Source organism: Lactuca saligna, chromosome 8, assembly GCF_052625555.1.
Source record: "Lactuca saligna cultivar CGN05327 chromosome 8, ASM5262555v1, whole genome shotgun sequence".
Lineage (NCBI taxonomy): Eukaryota > Viridiplantae > Streptophyta > Magnoliopsida > Asterales > Asteraceae > Lactuca > Lactuca saligna.
In genome coordinates, this window is record NC_136424.1 from 238,955,785 (window position 1) to 238,976,689 (window position 20,905).

Below are 20,905 nucleotides of genomic sequence, written 5' to 3' on the forward strand. Positions count from 1 at the left end.
TATATATATATATATATATATATATATATATATATATATATATATATATATATATATATTAAATATCTCAAATAAATTTTGGTTAATATTATATCGTGAACAAAATAATGTAACTAATAAAAACACAAAACTCAAAAATCCGAAGTTATAAACTTGTAATTCTCAAATGTTATGTGAATTAAAGATAACTAATAATAAATAATTAGTGAACGAATATAACCATTTCCTATACAAATTTTACTTTCTGTTGTAAAATTTTAAGATTATAAATCACAACTTGTTTCTAATGGTGTTACGGATTGGTTTCCAAACATGGTTGGTGTGGTTCTTGATAGACTTTGGTTGGACCATAGCCCCATTGCGTTCAAGAATGAAAATTTTGATTATGATCCATACTCTTTAAGATTTTTCATTCTTGGTTTATGCTTGAAGGCTTTAAAGACACAGTTAGGGATGCTTGGTTGAACGACCATAGGTTGTTAGAGAATAGTAAGTTATTGGCTTTTAAAAATAAACTAAAAATTTTAAAAGAGAGATTGAAGGTGTGACATAAGGGGGTAATTATTAAAAACAATGGTTTGAAAAAGATCTTTTGTCAAACCTGGATGATATTGACTCACTGTTGGATGGGGGTAGACATGATGGTGATATTGTCTCAACGAGAGTTGATGTGCTAAAACAATTATCAGATTTAGAAAAGATTGAAGGATTGGATGCGACTCAAAAATTAAAGAAACAAAATGGGTGTAGACGGAGATGAGAATTCAAACATTTTTCATAGTATGTTTAAAAGAAAAAGAAGAAAGTTGGCTATTTCGGGCTTACTGGTTGACAGTTCTTGGGTTGTTGATCCTGTTAATGTCAAGGATCAATTTTTACGGTTCTATAAAGAATAATAAAAAGTTTTTTCGGGTGTTTTTTCCCCTCAACCAAACTCTCGGATCAGACAACTCTCCTCGGGCTTTAAGGATATGTTGGTTGTGAGGTTTACTGAAGATGAAATTCGCGCTGCTATCTGGTCATGTGGTAGTGATAAGGCTCCTGGTACTGATAAATTTTCCTTCCGTTTTATAAAAAAGTTTTGGGATCTCATGAAGACAAATATATGTAATTTTGTTGATGTATTCTTTGACACACGCATGATCCCAAATGGATGCAACTCATCTTTCCTCACTTTAATCCCAAAAAGAGATAGTCCTTTGAACTGCAATGATTATAGACCGGTCAGTTTAATTAGTGTGCAATACAAAATTATTGCAAAGCTTCTTGCAAATTGATTGACACTGGTGATTAATGATCTTGTGAATCCTGTGCAGTCTATGTTTGTTTAAGGTAGATAGATCCTTGATGGTCCATTGATGATGAATGAGATTATTCATTGGTATAAAAGAAAAAAGAACATAATGATCCTTAAAGTGTATTTTGTCACACCCCCAAACCAAGGATGGCGGAAACGTCCGGGGGTGAAGGACTTCATGTACAGTATCACAACAACGTGTATAATAGTGCTCAAAGTAAATACAACCATCATAAATATAATTGAAAAAGTTACACCAAAGTATATGTTTAAATGTTTCAAAATCAATTACATTATGATGACAAAAATAAATTGTTGAAGGTTTAATATCCCATCCTCAAAGCGCTGAAGTTTTCCTGTTTCACTGATTTCCTGAGAATACAAGTAGTTTTGAAAAAGTGTCAACAATTAAGTTGGTGAGTTCATAAGAGTTTTGTTTGAAGTAGAAAAACGTTTCCTTGTAAAATCGATAGAGTTTGATTTCCAGAAAATCCAATATTTTCTTAGTTAGGTGTGAACAGAATATTCCTATATGATGTATTAATCACCCTAGAATGACCCGTAGCATTCTCCTATAATCGTCCAGCGTATATAAGTTATATAAGGTTTACATTAGATAAAACATTAAATATAGTGGGTATGCCCTAGGTCCACAACCCAACGAGGAACAGGAGATGAGGCGGGCCCTACCAATTCTAATCCAATCGAGACTAAATTCTTATATGACTCAAACTTATACGCTTAACGATTATAGTTGAAGTCTAACAATTCTAGATGAAATATAGTTTTAATATCATAATAACTATTTTAAGTGAACCTGGTACTTTGTATCGGTACCCCCTTTTTGTATAAAGACCCGACACTTTGTATTTGTACCCCTTTTAGTATAAAAACCCGGTACTTTGTATTTGTACCCCTTTTGTGTATAAACCCGGTACTTTGTATTTGTACCCCTTTTGTATAAAAACCGGCACTTTTTATTTGTACCCCTTGTTGTATATAAACGCAGCACTTTGTATCTGTACCCCTTTTTGTATAAAAACCCGGTACTTTGTATTTGTACCCCATTTTGTATATAAACCCGGCACTTTGTGTTTGTACCCTTTTTTGTATAAAAACCCGGTACTTTGTATTTGTACCCCTTTTGTATATAAACTCTGCACTTTGTATTTGTACCCCTTTTGTATAAAAAACCCGGTACTTTGTATTTGTACCCCTTTTTGTATATAAACCCGACACTTTGTATTTGTGCCTATTCTTTTTGTACGAGTGTGTTATGTAAATGATCATAAACTATACCTATTATAGTTTATTAAAATGTTTGAAATGTATATGCAACCTAACTATACTCATTATAGTTTAGTATGTTTATTTGTGGTGTACAAGAACCCTTTCCATGTAAGTCAAATGTATTGTACAATATAGCTATGTTTAACTTGCTTTGTTTTGTACTAATGATTATGATGGAGGATTCTTATAAATCCAATAAGTAATTTCCTATTATATAAATATATCATAACAAGAAATACATGTAATATATGAAGTCATCAAAGACTTAACACTTTGCTCAACATGTTACAAAGTGTTTTGATAGTTAGAAGCTGTTAACTAATTCCTTAACCTTTCTGCACTGTTTTAGAAAAATCATACGAAGTCGAAAACTAGATCCGTCAATTCTGAAAGTTTCTAAAATGAGTCTAGTTTACTCATAATTTTTATCATGACTTTTGGAAGCCTTTAACTTGTATTAATATACTCATATTCACAGACTGGTCTGGATTTGTGTTTGAAAAGACAAGCTATTTTGTAAAAATCACCATAAATTGTAGAAAATTCGTGTGGAGATGTGCAAGTAGTCATTTTAAAGATAAGAAGTTGAAATACTTGCATCTAAAACAGTTTTGAAAACTAAAATGTTTAAGTTGTCCAAAACAGTCCGTGAATGGAGTTGAACTTTTCTGATGAAGGCTGTTAGAAAAGTTTAGTTATGTTCTTGGTGTTTAAACTTGTATCCCCCCCCCCCCCTAAAAACTTGAGAAAACATTAAAATGTAGGGGTATGAACTCACATTATGTGATTTCAGTAGATAAGTGTTGAAGAAGAGAAGTGTTCAAGCTAAAAACACTTGAAGATTCAAAGCTCTAACACAAATATGATGGAGTTTGTGTAAGATATCCAAGATTTGAGTAGAAAGAAGTGAGATATTCATAAGGAGAATGAATTATGCTTACCAAATGTGGAGGAAAACCCAAGATCAGCCCTTGAATCTCGAATTTCTAGAGAGGGGAAGTGAGAGAGGAAAGAGTTTGATCTTCTTGGTGAAATGAGAGAAAATGGGAGAAGTGAGGAGAGAGGATGAATGTCCAGCTCTCAAAAACGTGGGGAAAGGGTGATAATTGAGTGTAAAGGACATTGATGTGACCTAGGTAAGGTGGGGAGGTGTGGCTAGTCATAGAGTGGGTGTGGGAGTGGTTGTTTGTGTCATGAGGTAAAGCAAATTCAACACTCCACCTCTTTGTACTTTACCCACTAGCTTTTATTATTTAAATAAAGATTTTCATGAAAATATGATTAAATTGTGAATATTTAGGGTTCATTATGTTAAAATATGATTTTGGGTGAAAATCCCTCATTAAAATAATTAAAAACGGGCTTAAAACGCAAAACTAGTCGAAAACCGGGAAGAAAAGCATTCCCAGCGAGACCTCTCGGTCCTAGGCCGAGGTTCGGTCCCTAGGCTGAGATTCGGTCCTTGCTGATGCTGAGCAGGAAGCGAAAGGAGCAAACCGGAAGTGAGAGGCGAAGGCTCGATCCGAAGTCATAGAAGCGAAATAGGCCGAAGGTGGTCAGACCCGAAATGGACCGAAATGAACAGTACCTTCGGGTTCGGGTGGTGCGCGAGGTTCGGTCCTGAGAGGACCTATCGGGTTTGGCTCTTCCTGCTCGAGGTTCGGTCCTGAGAGGACCTTTCGGGTTCGGTTCTTCCTGGGCTAGGTTCGGCCCTGAGAGGACCTTCGGCTCAGGAGGGTTCGGGTCTTCTTGGTTTCGGTCCCTAAGAGGACTTTCGGGTCCTAAGAGGTTTCGCCCCTAATAAGAGGGTTTCAAGTCCTTAAGCCTATTTTACTCGTTTTTACCCTGTTTTAAGCCGTTTTTGACCCGGTTAAGGGTCGGGATGGCCCGAAAGACTGTAAAACGTTTAAGGAACTTTTGAGAGAGATTTGGGAGAGATTTCACATTCTTGGAGAGATTTGGGAGAGATTTGACATACTTAGAGGGGTTTCTCATACAAAGAGAGATTTAGGAGAGATTTCACATTCTTGGAGAGATTTCTCATACAAAGAGAGATTTGTGAGAGATTTGACATGCTTGGATAGATTTGGGAGAGATTCTCGATTAAAGTGAGATAGAGTGAAAACGATTGAGAGAGGTTTCGTGTGTGACAAATGTGAGTGTCCAGCTTCGCAATGTAAGGTCCGTAAACCCTATTAAACCTTGTTTAAGGATCTTACACACTCCTGATGAGTATGCAACATTGTTTTATCGGTTTGGTTTGTTACTTACCACGGTTTTAGGTTAAGGAAGTCTAGATGTACGTACTTTTCGATTTATGATCTCTCATCAGAATAGCGAGTTGTTTGGTAAATACATAACGTAAGCCCTAGTACACAAGGGTTAGTTGACTTCACTGGTTTGACTTGTTGACTTTAAATTGACCAGAATTTGACAGTTGTCACATCATCCCCCCGTTAGAGGGAATTTCGTCCCGAAATTTGCACTTCGAATGGGGATCCAAGAATTCAGAGGAAAGATGGGGGAAACTTTTCGCAGTACAAGAAATTGATTATGGTGAGGAATAACCCGCCTGATGTCGCTTGACAGCCTTGGAATTTCTTATTGTTTGTGCTCTCAGTTTAATCCTTGACATTACTACTATGCATGCTTTAATCGATGCTAGATTTAACATATAAAGAAATTTAGAATTTAAACGTCAAAGTTAGAAACACGTATTGATATTTTCGGGCAGTTCCGGGGTGGTCTCCCCTTCGGTGATCGCAAGCACCCTTCCACCACCACCAGAATCTCTTGTTCTTGGGCAGTCCCTTTTAAAGTGTCCCGTTTCTCCACACTTGTAACAGGCTGGGCTTACTCCAAAGCCAGGGACCTGGTTAATGGGTCGTGCTGGTGCCTTACAGAAACGAACAGTGTGCCCCTCTCTGTCGCAGTTTTTGCAACGCATCTTCAGGCAAGCCCCAGTGTGATGGAAGTTACACTTGTTGCATTTCGGAAGGGTTCCGGCATATGGTTTCATGGGAGTTGGTGTGGTGAGGGTTGTGGCAGCATGAACAACAAAGATCTGTTGCTTCATAGTGAGGTCCTGGGCTGATTGGTCCTTCTTGTTGTCCCAAAACTTTCTTTCGTTGTTCCCTTCTCTTGCTTGGTTAAGGGTGGTCGTCATAGTGTCATGGGTGGCATGATGGTCGATGAGTTGTTGTGCCAACTCTTTGGTGCTGTCAAAGCTAGTTGGTCTTGAGGCCAGCACGCTATCTTGAAGTTCGGGGGACTATCCCCAGAGGTATCGCTCCAACTTTTTGTCTTCCGGGGTGACCATAGCAGTAGAAAGGAGTGCTAGATCACAAAATCGGTTAGTGTAAGTTGTAAGGTCGGAGCCTGCCATTCTGAGATTCCACAGTTCTTGCTCCAGCTTTTGCACTTCGCCTCTTGAGCAATATTCTTTCAGCATCATCTTCTTTAAGTCCTCCCAACTTAACGAGTTAGCCACTGCAAGCGTAAGCGACTTAACTCTTCCGTTCCACCAAGTGAGAGCTCTTCCGATGAAGGTGAATGTCGTGTACTTGGCTTTGCTCGCTTCGGGGCAAGCACAAATCTCAAAGATTGCTTCGGTTCTCTCGAACCATTGAATTAGTGCGAGGACGCCCCCACTTCCATCGAAAGAATCGGGTTTACCATTTGTGACAACCGTCAAATTCTGGTCAATTCAAAGTCAAATAAAGTCAACGAGTCAAACCGGTCAGCTCAACTAACCTTGTGTATTAGGGTTAGTGTTATGTTCGTATTGTATAACTTGCTATGTTAATGGGAAAACATCACAGGAGAAAAGTTTGTGTTAAAAATTTCCTAAGCCTTCGTACTAATCAAGAACTAAACTGTGTTCGCATTTGGAATGAAAAATTTTGTGAATCGCATTTGATTAATTAGGTTAAAATGCGAAGGTGATTAATGCGAAGTTGGATTTAGCTTTGCTATAAGTTTCAATCGATTTTGAAATTGAGTATTGTTCGCATTTGTATGAGTGTAGTCGATGAATCGATAAAGCAAGAACATATGAGTTTTTGATTCGCAATTGGATTGATGATTGAGGGATGATTCGTGAAGAAAAACGCGAAGTCAAGGACTATGAAATTGTTGTTTGCAAGAATTTAAAAACTCGATTGTGGAGTTGTTGATGCTCATTTTGCGAAAGTAAAACAATCGAGTGTTCGCATCTATGAATCAATTTGAAGTCAATTGGGTTAATATTCGCATATGGGTTCAACATATGAAAATTTTGATTTCGCAAGTTTAGAGTTCAAGAACTAAACTGTGTTCGCATCTGGAATGAAAAATTTTGTGAATCGCATTTGATTAATTAGGTTAAAATGCGAAGGTGATTAATGCGAAGGGATGCGAAGGGTGTAAGAATGAAGATGCGAAGTATTTCACAGTAGAATGCGAATTGGGGAAGAAAACAGAAGATTTCAAATATTGTCCCTGGAGTTTCGCATTTTTGGAAATAAATACTCAACTTCGCAAATGGGGGTCATAAAATGATGAAATTGCAGAATTTTTAAAGAGATACACACACATAGACAACCACACATATATTTAGAAAATTAAACTAAAAATGGGATATAGACAATTATAAGACATTGTTCTTGACTTTTGAGTCCAAAGACGTATGATCCGAACTTTAATTGTGAAATCGTCCTTGATTGAGTCAATTTCCTTTATAGGAGTAATATATTCCATTGTGCCTTGCAAGTTAAAAAAAAAAAAAAAAAAAAAAAAAAAAAAAAAAAAATTCAAGTCACAAGCAACCACCCCACACCCACTCTATGACCAGCCATACCTCCCCACCTTACCTATGTCACTTCAATGTTCCCTTACACTCAAATTTCACTCACTCCCACGTTTTTGAGCTGGAACAATCAACCACACTCCTCATTTTCTCTCATTTCTCTCATTCCACTAAGTAACAAACATCACTTTTTCTCTCAAACTCTTCTACACAAATTTTCGAGATCCAAGGCTGGATTCAAGTGTTCTTCCACACTTAGTAAGTAAAAATTCATCCTCCCTATTATTATTTCACTTCATTCTACTCAAATCTTTGGTTGCTTACACAAACTCCCTAACTATGATGTTAGATTCTCGAAAACCTTCAAGGCATCTCCAAGTGTTCTTGAATTAAACACTTCCATTCTTCAACAATCATCTACTGAAATCACTCAAGGTGAGTTCATACCCCTACTTTTTCATGTTTTCTCAAGTTTTCAGGGGGAGAATACAAGTTAAAACACTAAGAACATAACTAAATTTCTCTAACAGCCTTCATCAGAAAAGTTCAACTCCATTCACGGACTGTTTTGGGCATCTTAAATATTTTTTTTTCAAAACTGTACAAGGTGCAAATAGTTCAAGTTTTTAGCTTTAAAATGGCTACTTGCACATCTCCATACGATTTTTCTACAATTTATGGCGATTTTTACAAAACTGCCTATCACTTCAAACAACAATCCGGACCAGTCTGTGATTATGGACTTTTTCACCCAAGTTAGAGGTCATTATAAATTGTGATAAAAATTATGAGCAAACTAGACACATTTTGTGAACTCTCAGAATTTACGGATCTAGTTTTCGACTTTGTATGATTTTTCTATGATTTTTCCGAAACAGGGCAGAATTGCTAAATTTTACCAACAGCATGTAAATATCATAACACTTTGTATTATGTTGAGCAAAGTGTATAATCATAAGTTTTAATGTTTGAATGTGTTTCCTAGTTAGTTTATCATTATGAACTGAAACTAAGACATTCATACTAAATATTATCCATTCATTTTGGAACACGTATTATTTAACTATAAAAAGTATAGTTTGAATATATTTATAACACTAATACATTTCCATAAAAGGGTTCATACATATTATACACATTTTAGATAAACTATAATAGGTATAGTTTATGATACATCACTCTACGCACTCGTACCAGAAGTGTACATTCATATAAGAAAGATTTCTATTCGCACACATTTCACGTAAGTTAATCTATGGTTTGATAAATTCACAACACTAATACATTTCCATAAAAGGATTCATACATATTATACACATTTTAGATAAACTATAATAGGTATAGTTTATGATACATCACTCTACGCACTCGTACCAGAAGTGTACATTCATATAAGAAAGATTTCTATTCGCACACATTTCACGTAAGTTAATCTATGGTTTGATAAATTCACAACACTAATACATTTCCATAAAAGGATTCATACATATTACATACATTTTAGATAAACTATAATAGGTATAGTTTATGATACATCACTCTGCGCACTCGTACAAGAAGGGTACATTCATACAAGAAATATTTATATTCACACACATTTAACGTAAACTTGTTATCCTATATTGTGAGTTTCTCTATTTCTCTCTCTCTCTCTCTCTCTCTCTCTCTCTCTCCCCGTACGTCCGAGTGCGGGAATATAATTCCTGGTAGTTATAATCAGAATCTCCTTGAGGGAGAACGTGATACTTGTATATAGATCTATATTGGGATTGACACCCCACACCTTGCTGCTAGCTACAGTTGGACCTGCAGGTCTACGGGTGACAAATGTCATTTTATTTTTCGCGACACTGAGAACGTCGTGGCAGGTTCACATAGTCATAGTATGATTACAACGGCTCACATAGGGAACAATCCATAAGTTTACGGGATTTTATTTTTAAAACCTAAATGAGTTTTATGTCGATTTAAAATTACCTTTTTATCTCTATGAGTACAGATATTACTGTACACTTTTGGTTTTGGTAGTTACGACTACACATCATTTGAAACCACATTTATACTTTTAAGTATGGTCAATACTTGTTATTACTCGGTCCTCTAATTTAGGACTACGTATATATAATGTATTAACAAACCTGAGAACATATAGAAATTTCATTTAGTTCAAACATGTCCATGTCCATTTAAATACATAACATTTTCTATTAATAAGAAAGATTACTTATACATTTTGGTCTTCAGTCATAAGACTACCTTACACAGATTTTAAAGAAAATATAGGATTTTCTGGATACATATTCTGACGCTTTTACAAGGAAAACGATTTACTTTTCTAACGAAATCTCTTATGAACTCACCAACCTTTGTGTTGACACTTTTCAAAACTACTTGTATTCTCAGGAATTCAGTGAAAACAGGAAATCAACAACGTTTTGAGGATGGGACGATAAATCGTCAAACAATTCATTTTGTATTATAATGTAATTGATGTGAATCATGTAAACATGTGCTTTGATGTAACGTTTTCAATTATATTTGTGTTGGTTGTATTTACTTTGAGCACTATTATACTCATTGTTGTGATACTCTACATGAAGTCCTCCACCCCCGGACGTTTCCGCCATCCTTGGTTTGGGGGTGTGACACCATTTGTGACGTCCTTGTAAGTACATTCCTTTGTGCGTCCTGTACTATCCCCGTGGTTAGAGTTTATGGCTCCAGATCTAGCACCACCAGTGCTATTTGTACCAATTTGTGACATTGCAGCTACCACGTCTGCTGTTACTGCAGCTTGGAACATTGCGGGATCAAACTGAGGAGGTGGCGGCGCTGTGCTGCCGGACGGTCTGGGTCTTTTCCTTGGTGGCATAGTTCTGTCATAAGTTTGCAAAAGAATGATCAGATAGTAAGTTTCTACTAGCAAAGACAAGTCAGTTGTTATAGAATTAGATTTTTCTGCATTATTCTCCGATTTAAGAATGCCTTATATGTAATTCATAAAGGAAGTCCATATGAATGAACTTCATGAGTTTAGTAGGTTTTGTATCCAAGTGAAGCCTTATACTTGACCCAGGCTAGGTCCTTATTATGACCAATTGAAGTATGTTCTCGAAGGTTTGACCTACATCCCTATGATGCAGTCTTATATCAGAGTAGGAGTAAGTTCGGAGAATGATCTTATGACGTTTGTCGTTTCAAAATCGGGTTCCATTGGTTGGTGAATAACATGATCCAACCTTGGAATGAAATTGGGAACGATCCCGGAGCTAAATTACTCTAGTCCAACAACTTGACTAAAGTGGGTTTCAGATAGACTCATAAGGAAGTATTCGAACAAAGAGTGTCACAAAATTTATCTGACTGACAACGTCATTGATGTTTAAGATGTAACAGGCTTGGGAAAAATTGACTTTGTAGAGGGTCTTACATCACATCCGGAGCAGGAGAGTTTTAGCCGTCTAAAGGCCTAACCAAAGTACTTACAGTACAAGATGGTTTCATAGAGGACGCCAGCTAGGACATAGATAGGAAAAACGATTCCTTTTTAACAGGGAAGAAAGTAAGGCATCTACTACTGGCGGCGGTCATCCCTTTGGTGAACCCTCAGTTCAGCTAGTTGTCGCTCCATATCATGCAGGTGCCTTTCGTATACCCTCTGGCATACTCGGAGTTCTATAACTTCGGTTCGTGTTTCAGCCAGTGCTTGCAGCAAGGTTTCATGGTCTCTCTCATACTTTTTCACGAGTGTGCTCAAGGCGATTGGTGCGGATTGTATGTATTCTTGCATTTGCATCAACCTCTGCGATACTATGGAGAATTGTTCTGCCCTGAATCTCGTTTCGGGCAACTCTACGGACCAGGATTGGAAAATTTCTATCTGTTGGGCTTCCTTCATTTATGTTGTAGAAGCTTCGGCCTCCATTAAACGACATAGGTTGGTCTTGCTCTTCACTCCAGGTTTCCAAGCACTCTACCCAAGGAGGCGTCGGGCCTTGAAAAGCCGGTCGAGGGTTGGGATTTGGAACACGGGTCATCGGGGATAGGTTCACCACTTCAGGGTCGGAGTCAGAACCATCAGCATAGCCTTCAGCTTGGTGACCATCCACAGGGGTTGGGTGATCATTCTCTGGCTCCTCTCCGAGTCATTCAGTATCGTCGTGGTTAGGGTAGTACGGGTCGTCGTGGGGAAGGAAATCCAGCCATGATATCCATGCGAGAAATGGGGATATAAGAAATAACTAAGTAGACGTACTAATTAGATAATTATATGATGATCTTTATCAGGTACTTCAACACATTGTTTAGTGCATACTATTCATATGTATTTGGGACAGGATAGACCTTCGAATAAGCGACCCTAACTCTAAATCCCCAATCCAACAAGAACAGGAAGTAAAGCAAAGATCCATAGATTCTAAGTCTATGACGTCCTGGATACATATAATTTTAATGTATCCACTAAGCAATTATTGACCTATTGATAAAAAAAACCTGTTTAGTTCTCAGATAAGTAATTATAATAACACCAAATACCGCTATGGTATTTCATTGTGGTAGTGTTGGTAAGTTTTTAGACTTGTTGCCACATCACAACCATTCTTGGGCATATGCTAATCACTCCTTGGACCAGCATAGTTGATCAGGCTATGCCATTCCCAAGACTGACCATACATCCCCAAGCTTACCTGTGATATCCAACAATCATTACTTTTGTTTTGTTCTATAATGATGATGACCTTAGTATGCATGCATGTATACTTTTAACAAGAAGCTATTTATTTCTAAAAGTATAGTTGTTTTGAAAACTTTAAATCAGAGACCTTAGTCCCAATGCATTTATAGTTTGTATATCTTATGTGGTTCGATATACTTAGTTCACTATAAACAATGCTCTGATACCAATCTATCACACCCCCAAACCAAGGATGGCGGAAACGTCCGGGGGTGGAGGACTTCATGTACAGTATCACAACAATGCGTATAATAGTGCTCAAAGTAAATACAACCATCATAAATATAATTGAAAAAGTTACAACAAAGTATATGTTTACATGTTTCAAAATAAATTACATTATGATGACAAAAATAAATTGTTGACGGTTTAACGTCCCATCCTCAAAGCGCTGAAGTTTTCCTGTTTCACTGATTTCCTGAGAATACAAGTAGTTTTGAAAAGTGTCAACAATTAAGTTGGTGAGTTCATAAGAGTTTTGTTTGAAGTAGAAAAACGTTTCCTTGTAAAATCGATAGAGTTTGATTTCCAGAAAATCCAATATTTTCTTAGTTAGGTGTGAACAGAATATTCCTATATGATGTATTAATCACCCTAGAATGACCCATAGCATTCTCCTATAATCGTCCAACGTATATAAGTTATATAAGGTTTAAATTAGTTAAAACATTGAATATAGTGGGTCTGCCCTAGGTCCACAACCCAACGAGGAACAGGAGATGAGGCGGGCCCCACCAATTCTAAGCCAATCGAGACTAAATTCTTATATGACTTAAACTTATATGCTCAGCGGTTATAGTTGAAGTCTAACAATTCTAGATGAAATATAGTTTTAATATCATAATAACTATTTTAAGTGAACATGGTACTTTGTATCGGTACCCCCTTTTTGTATAAAGACCCAGCACTTTGTATTTGTACCCCTTTTTGAATAAAAACCCGGTACTTTGTATTTGTACCCCTTTTTGTGTATAAACCCGACACTTTGTATTTGTACCCCTTTTTGTATAAAAACTGGCACTTTGTATTTGTACCCCTTGTTGTATATAAACCCGACACTTTGTATCTGTACCCCTTTTTGTATAAAAACATGGTACTTTGTATTTGTACCCCTTTTTGTATATAAACCCGACACTTTGTATTTGTACCCCCTTTTGTATAAAAACCCGGTACTTTGTTTTTGTACCCCTTTTTGTATATAAACCCGACACATTGTATTTGTACCCCTTTTTGTATAAAAACCTGGTACTTTGTATTTGTACCCCTTTTTGTATATAAAAACCCGACACTTTGTATTTGTGCCATTTCTTTTTGTACGAGTGTGGTATGTAAATGATCATAAACTATACCTATTATAGTTTATTAAAATGTTGGAAATGTATATGCAACCTAACTATACTCATTATAGTTTAGTATGTTTATTTGTGGTGTACAAGAACCCTTTCCATGTAAGTCAAATGTATTGTACAATATAGCTATGTTTAACTTGCTTTGTTTTGTACTAATGATTATGATGGAGGATTCTTATAAATTCAGTAAGTAATTTCCTATTATATAAATATATGATAACAAGAAATACATGTAATATATGAAGTCATCAAAGACTTAACACTTTGCTCAACATGTTACAAAGTGTTTTGATAGTTAGAAGCTGTTAACTAATTCCTTAACCTTTCTGCACTGTTTTAGAAAAATCATAGAAAAATCATACGAAGTCGAAAACTAGATCCGTCAATTCTGAGAGTTCCTAAAATGATTCTAGTTTACTCATAATTTTTATCATGACTTTTGGAAGCCTTTAACTTGTATTAATATACCCATATTCACAGACTGGTCTGGATTTGTGTTTGAAAAGACAGGCTGTTTTGTAAAAATCACCATAAATTGTAGAAAATTTGTGTGGAGATGTGCAAGTAGTAATTTTAAAGCTAAGAAGTTGAAATACTTGCACCTAAAACAGTTTTGAAAACTAAAATGTTTAAGTTGTCCAAAACAGTCCGTGAATGGAGTTGAACTTTCCTGATGAAGGCTGTTAGAAAAGTTTAGTTATGTTCTTGGTGTTTAAACTTGTATTCCCCCCCCCCCCCCCCCCCCTAAAAACTTGAGAAAACATGAAAATGTAGGGGTATGAACTCACCTTATGTGATTTTAGTAGATAAGTGTTGAAGAAGAGAAGTGTTCAACCTAAAAACACTTGAAGAATCGCTTGAAGATTCGAAGCTCTAACACAAATATGATGGAGTTTGTGTAAGATATCCATGATTTGAGTAGAAAGAAGTGAGATATTCATAAGGAGAATGAATTATGAATACCAAATGTGGAGGAAAACCCAAGATCAGCCCTTGAATCTCGAATTTCTAGAGAGAGAGGAAGTGAGAGAGGAAAGAGTTTGATCTTTTTGGTGAAATAAGAGAAAATGGGAGAAGTGAGGAGAGAGGATGAATGTCCAACTCTCAAAAATGTGGGGAAAGGGTGATAATTGAGTGTAAAGGACATTGATGTGACCTAGGTAAGGTGGGGAGGTGTGGCTGGTCATAGAGTGGGTGTGGGAGTGGTTGCTTGTGTCATAAGGTAAAGCAAAGTCAACACTCCACCTCTTTGTACTTTACCCACTAGCTTTTATTATTTAAATAAAGATTTTCATGACAATATGATTAAATTGTGAATATTTAGGGTTCATTATGTTAAAATATGATTTTGGGTGAAAATCCCGCGTTAAAATAATTAAAAACGGGCTTAAAACGCAAAACTAGTCGAAAACCGGGAAGAAAAGCATTCCCAGCGAGACCTCTCGGTCCTAGGCCGAGGTTCGGTCCCTAGGCTGAGATTCGGTCCTTGTTGATGCCGAGCAGGAAGCGAAAGGAGCGAACCGGAAGTGAGAGGCGAAGGCTCAGTCCGAAGTCATGGAAGCGAAATAGGCCGAAGGTGGTCAGACCCGAAATGGACCGAAATGAACAGTACCTTCGGGTTCGGCTCTTCCTGCGTGAGGTTCGATCCTGAGAGGACCTTTCGGGTTCGGTTCTTCCTGGGCGAGGTTCGGCCCTGAGAGGACCTTCGGCTCAGGAGGGTTCGGGTCTTCTTGGTTTCGGTCCCTAAGAGGACTTTCGGGTCCTAAGAGGTTTCGCCCCTAATAAGAGGGTTTCAGGTCCTTAAGCCTATTTTACTCGTTTTTACCCTGTTTTAAGCCGTTTTTGACCCGGTTAAGGGTCGGGATGGCCCGAAAGACTGTAAAACGTTTAAGGAACTTTTGAGAGAGATTTGGGAGAGATTTCACATTCTTGGAGAGATTTGGGAGAGATTTGACATACTTAGAGGGGTTTCTCATACAAAGAGAGATTTAGGAGAGATTTCACATTCTTGGAGAGATTTCTCATACAAAGAGAGATTTGTGAGAGATTTGACATGCTTGGATAGATTTGGGAGAGATTCTCGATTAAAGTGAGATAGAGTGAAAACGATTGAGAGAGGTTTCGTGTGTGACAAATGTGAGTGTCCAGCTTCGCAATGTAAGGTCCGTAAACCCTATTAAACCTTGTTTAAGGATCTTACACACTCCTGATGAGTATGCAACATTGTTTTATCGGTTTGGTTTGTTACTTACCACGGTTTTAGGTTAAGGAAGTCTAGATGTACGTACTTTTCGATTTATCATCTCTCATCAGAATAGCGAGTTGTTTAGTAAATACATAACGTAAGCCCTAGTACACAAGGGTTAGTTGACTTGACCGGTTTGACTTGTTGACTTTATTTGAATTTTAATTGACCAGAATTTGACGGTTGTCACATATTTTGATAAGGCATATGACTCAGTGAGTTGGGAGTATTTATATCAAATTATGCCTTTCATGGGGTTTGATTATAAATGGATTCAATGGATTAAAGCTTGTTTGGTGTCGTCTCGTACTTCAATTCTTATCAATGGAAGCCCCACAAAGGAGTTCTCTCCTCAGAGAGGCCTTCGTCAAGGTGACCCTTTATCCCCCTTCCTTTTTATTCTTATCATGTAATGTATGCATGTAGCGATAGAGGGTGATGTGAACCAAGGTGTTTTTCGGGGAGCACTGATTGGAGACGGAGGTTTTATTGTGTCTCATATTGTCTATGCTGATGACGCATTGTTCTTGGGAGAGTGGGATGAACAAAATATTGTGAATCTGGTTACTATTCTCAATTGTTATTTTTTGGTGTCAGGTCTTAAATTGAATCTACAAAAATCTAACCTTCTTGGTATTGGTCTTTTTTTTTTCAAAAAGTGGAAGAGATAGCTATTATCACCGGATGTGCGCCAGCAAATCTACCCTTTTCTTACCTTGGGTTACCAGCAGGTGCAAACATGAATCGTGTTGATAATTGGAATAGGGTCATTCAAAATTTTGATAAGCGTTTGTCAACTTGGAAGGTGAACTTGTTTTCTGTGCGTGGTAGGCTTACGTTGACAAAGTCTATCCTTAATAACATTGGGATTTATTACATGTCTGTATTTAAAATGATGGATATTGTGAATTCTTATCTTGAGTCTTTACGTTCTCAATTTTTTTAGGGTGGTAGTAGTATGGAGAGAAAGATTTATTGGGTTAAATGGAACCAAGTTTTAAATTCTAAGGATAAAGGTGGATTGAATATCGACAATTTAAAAGCTTTTAATTTGGCTTTGCTTTTAAAGTGGAGATGGCGTTTCTACAATGAAAACCATGCACTTTGGGTTAAGGTGATCCATAACATTCATGGAACGCATGGTGGGTTGGGTGACTCTTCTTCAAAACCAAGAGGAGGGGAGGGGGGGGGGGGGGGGTTGGTCTAATCTCGTGAAGCTTTATGATAAGCTCAATTCTCTTATTATTATTCCACACTGTTTTTTTATTAGAAAAGTTGGTAATGGAAGAAATACTCGTTTTTGGAAGGACTTTTGGATTGATAATTTGAGGTTTTCTTCTCATTTTCCTAAACTTTTTGCATTGGAAGAGGAGAAAGATTGTGCGGTAGCAGATAGATGGAGTGTAAGTGGTTGGCTTTGGAGATGGAGTCGTCAATTGTGTGATAGTGGAAGCACGACCTATTAGTTCTCGGCCTTGACCAGAGTTCCTTCTCATCGTACATGCGTCGATCAGGCAGATAGTTGGGAATGGGGTGTTGATCTAGATGAAGGCTTTACTGTTAATAACACTAGAAAATATATTGATTCGATTTTATAGTAAGAAGGCATGATTCAGACGAGATGGTGTAGGCTAGTCCCTATCAAAGTTAATATTCATCTTTGGAGAACTATTCTTGATAGACTTCCCACTCGTTATAATTTGGTTTGCAAGGGTGTTGACATGATCTCGATGCTTTGTCTTTTGTGCTCTACTCAGACTGAAGTATGTAGTCATGTGTTTGTGAGTTGTGATGTTGCAAAGGAAATTTGGAATAAAGTGTCTAAGTGGCTTGATCTTCCTTTTCCTTTGTTTGCAAATGTTGCAGAGATATTGGATTGGATGGATGCCATTCCTTCCGGTCAAGGGCGAAGCAAATTTTTGTTTTTAGGGTGGTCCTCATAAATTTTATATATATATATATATATATATATATATATATATATATATATATATATATATATATATATATATATATATATATATTGAAAAAACCAAATGAAAAATAGAAAAAATATCATATATATCAATAAGTATTATATTTTATTTTAAAAAACCAAAAAAAAAAATGAAAATATGAGGGTGGGCCTTAGCCTGGGCCTAGCCTGGTCCTAAGGTGGCTCCACCTTTGCTTCAGGTCTATCAGAAAAACAAAAGCTTGAAGTTATTATCAATACCACACGATTATTTGGGTTTACAAAAGAGTAAATTACACGAATGGTCCCTATGGTTTAGGGTAATTTGCGTGTTTGGTCCTTAACTTATTTTTTTAACTCGGAAGGTCCCTACTGTTTGTTTTTGTTACGCTCTTGGTCCCTATCTTACATAAAAAGTCTATTTTTCCCTTTATTTTTTAATTTATTTAAATAAACACACCCCTAATCTCACCCTTCTCACCTTACCTTACATACCCCATCATTTTTTCCTCTTTAAATAATAGTATTTTTAGGTATGAGAGGGACCAAGCGCGTAACAAAAACAAACAATAAGGACCAAACACGTAATAAAAACAACCAGTAAGGACCTTCCGAGTTAAAAAAATAAGTTAGGGACCAAACGTGCAAATTACCCCAAACCATAGGGACCATTCATGTAATTTACTCTTTACAAAAATTATAAAGTGTTCAAGACATACAACATATAGAAAGTCAACTGGTTTTTATTCACTAGCTTTTGCTATATTTCTTTTTATAATATGTGGCTGTTAAAAAAAAAAACAACCATATACTTCTGAATTCTTAATACTATATTTCTAATGGTTTATTCTAAACAAATACTAAGAATTGAAAAAAAAAAAAAAAAAAAAAAAAAACGCGCTGTGGAATAAATGTCAGTATTGAATATCTGAAGTTTCGTAGTGAAATAATCGTCCCCAATTGCCTTGCAGCTTCGTCCCAAGACATGAAATCCGTTGAGAACCCGCTCGAAATTTTACCCAAAATTCGATTTCGTATCGTCTCAGCATCAAATTCAAACTTTTACATTCATTCAAAGTTTCTGGCAACAAACGCGTATAATGGGTATCTATATAACCCATACCAAATTCATCCAAGAACATCAATCCCCCAAATCATAAGTTACTAGTTTATTTCTCTTAATCGATCTAACTCAGAACATAAACCCACTCACAAGAACTCCAGCATCATGACGAATTCAAGTGATTACAAACGCGTATTCAATCATTTCGATAGAGATGGAAACGGTATGATCTCTCCATCAGAGCTGCAACACTGCGTCGGATTGATCTGGAACAAAGAGATTTTACTCGAAGAGGTTGAAGTTGTTGTTGAATCGTCAAATGGAAACAACGGAAATTTAGGGTTTGAAGATTTTGTTGGATTAATGGAAAGCGCAAAGGAAGAGGAGAAGTTTGAGGACTTGAGGAAAGCTTTCAGAATGTATGAAATGGATGGGACTGATTGCATCACTCCGAAAAGCTTAAACAGGATGCTGAATCGACTCGGTGAGTCGAGAAGTGTGGATGAGTGTGTTGGTATGATTAATCGATTTGATCTCAATGGTGATGGAGTTCTCAACTTTGATGAATTCAAACAAATGATGCTTTGAGATTTCAAATCGTTTCATCTAACAAACTACATTCTTATTTTACGATAAAACCACACATTTGTCTTTCTAAAATATGTACTGATCATGCTTTGAAATTTCAAGGTTTGTATGCCTACACTCATGTATATATAGAGTAAAATCATAGGAATTCAAATATTAAATAATTTCTTATATAATATAGTAAATTGTGGGTATAAAGTTTATTTATAAAATATTTTGTACAATCTTATACAGGTTAACTGAAAAAAAAAAAAAAAAACAAAAAACAAAACAAAACAAAACAAAACACTGGCTAATCCAATGCTTTGAGCAATGACCGCTACTGGCCTTCGTCTTTAGCTCTCTCCTTTGGTACTTAATTGTAGTGAGATAAGGAATTCACTCGTATATGGTATTGTACAAATATAGTATGATAGGATTGACTAGTTGGATGGTTTCAAAAGAATGATTTTTTGAGGTACTGAATAGGGAACTTAAGGGATATGAATGTACTTTAAGTTTTCAATTCTGTTGCATTAGAAAGTGGGGAATTCAACCGGTATGGTCGAAGGCAATCAACTACTGTAGATTCGTAGTAAAATTGATTGAATTCAGTTTGAGTGAGAGTGAGTAAAAGCAGCTTTTCAATTGAAATTGCGATTAGTAATTTGATTTCTAGAATCTAGTTGGACTTAGACTCCGATGCCTATCTTGTAAGTCTTTTTAGAATGGACTTTGATTTTTTGAAAGTGTGGAATTTGGCCGGATTGAAGTATTAGGTAAACATCCACTTTCTTGAATGAAGTGGACTCCGAAGGGAATGCGAATAGGATTGGTTTGCAAAGTATTTATTAGCTCATTTGACCCAATTTAATCATATTTTGATGAGATCTTGACAATAAAAATCAAATGATACACCCAAATTCCAAAAAAAAAGACCAGAAAAACGGATTTTTCCAAAAGTGAACAATGAGTCTGAAGATGGTTTTCTACGGACTTCGCCTTCTCGACTGCAACTCGTCTACCATACTGCAAGCCCATGTCATCTGTCAAAAACAAAGACTTTTTCGTAACTTTACATGAGCTCGCAGTACGGAATATCAATTCGCAATAGCCTCTCTATGGACCGATGTTCCGTACGTGAACCAAACAATATAAATTCTAAAAAATCAGACTTTTATTTTGGAAAATAAATGTTTATTTGGTTAAAGAAACTTAAAAGGAACCTGACATTTGAACTTGACATACATACTAGGAACTTGACATGCATACTATGAACTTGACATATGTACTGTGAACCAAACAGTATGTTCAAATTCTATATATAAACTATGTAACTCAAGCAAATGACAATCGATTTTCTAGAAATTCTACGATTAAATCAAACACATGACAAAGTGTGATTGTTGAAGTTTAGTGATTATAAGGACCTCGATGACCCATAATAACCTGGGAAGAAACTTGTATGCTTGTCCAAAATTGGTATGTGATTATAAGGACCTCGACGACCCCGTTACCACGAAACGTTTATAGTGGGAACAAATTTCAGCTCATACTTCATTCTCACAGTAACCGCATGATTCGAATAAGAGGCATGTGATGTATTTGTTTGTATGTTT

General features: G+C 36.5%; 2 protein-coding genes across 2 annotated transcripts; both read left to right on the forward strand.

The window, feature by feature from the left end:
- Window positions 1-15,944: 15,944 nt before the first annotated feature.
- Window positions 15,945-17,645, forward strand: LOC145010549 (uncharacterized). Its single transcript, XM_078969074.1, has 6 exons — window positions 15,945-16,074; window positions 16,129-16,299; window positions 16,362-16,507; window positions 16,649-16,899; window positions 16,973-17,105; window positions 17,460-17,645. The coding sequence occupies exons 1-6, from the start codon at window positions 15,945-15,947 to the stop codon at window positions 17,643-17,645; spliced, it is 1,017 nt and encodes a 338-aa protein (XP_078825200.1).
- A 993-nt stretch (window positions 17,646-18,638) lies between these two features.
- On the forward strand, window positions 18,639-19,492 carry LOC145012670 (putative calcium-binding protein CML19). The gene has a single exon (XM_078971471.1). It carries the CDS (start codon window positions 18,885-18,887, stop codon window positions 19,305-19,307), a length of 423 nt encoding a protein of 140 aa, XP_078827597.1. The 5' UTR covers window positions 18,639-18,884; the 3' UTR covers window positions 19,308-19,492.
- Window positions 19,493-20,905: the final 1,413 nt, after the last annotated feature.

What these genes read in the sequence shown, in the direction of transcription:
- LOC145010549 (XM_078969074.1), top strand. Translation starts at nt 15,945, where the DNA reads ATGCCTTTCATGGGGTTTGATTATAAATGGATTCAATGGATTAAAGCT. An exon ending in TTGTTATTTTTTGGTGTCAG is followed by an intron (nt 16,300 to 16,361) that starts GTCTTAAATTGA and finishes TTTTTCAAAAAG; the next exon opens with TGGAAGAGATAGCTATTATC. An exon ending in CGGTAGCAGATAGATGGAGT is followed by an intron (nt 17,106 to 17,459) that starts GTAAGTGGTTGG and finishes TGCTCTACTCAG; the next exon opens with ACTGAAGTATGTAGTCATGT.
- LOC145012670 (XM_078971471.1), top strand. Translation starts at nt 18,885, where the DNA reads ATGACGAATTCAAGTGATTACAAACGCGTATTCAATCATTTCGATAGA.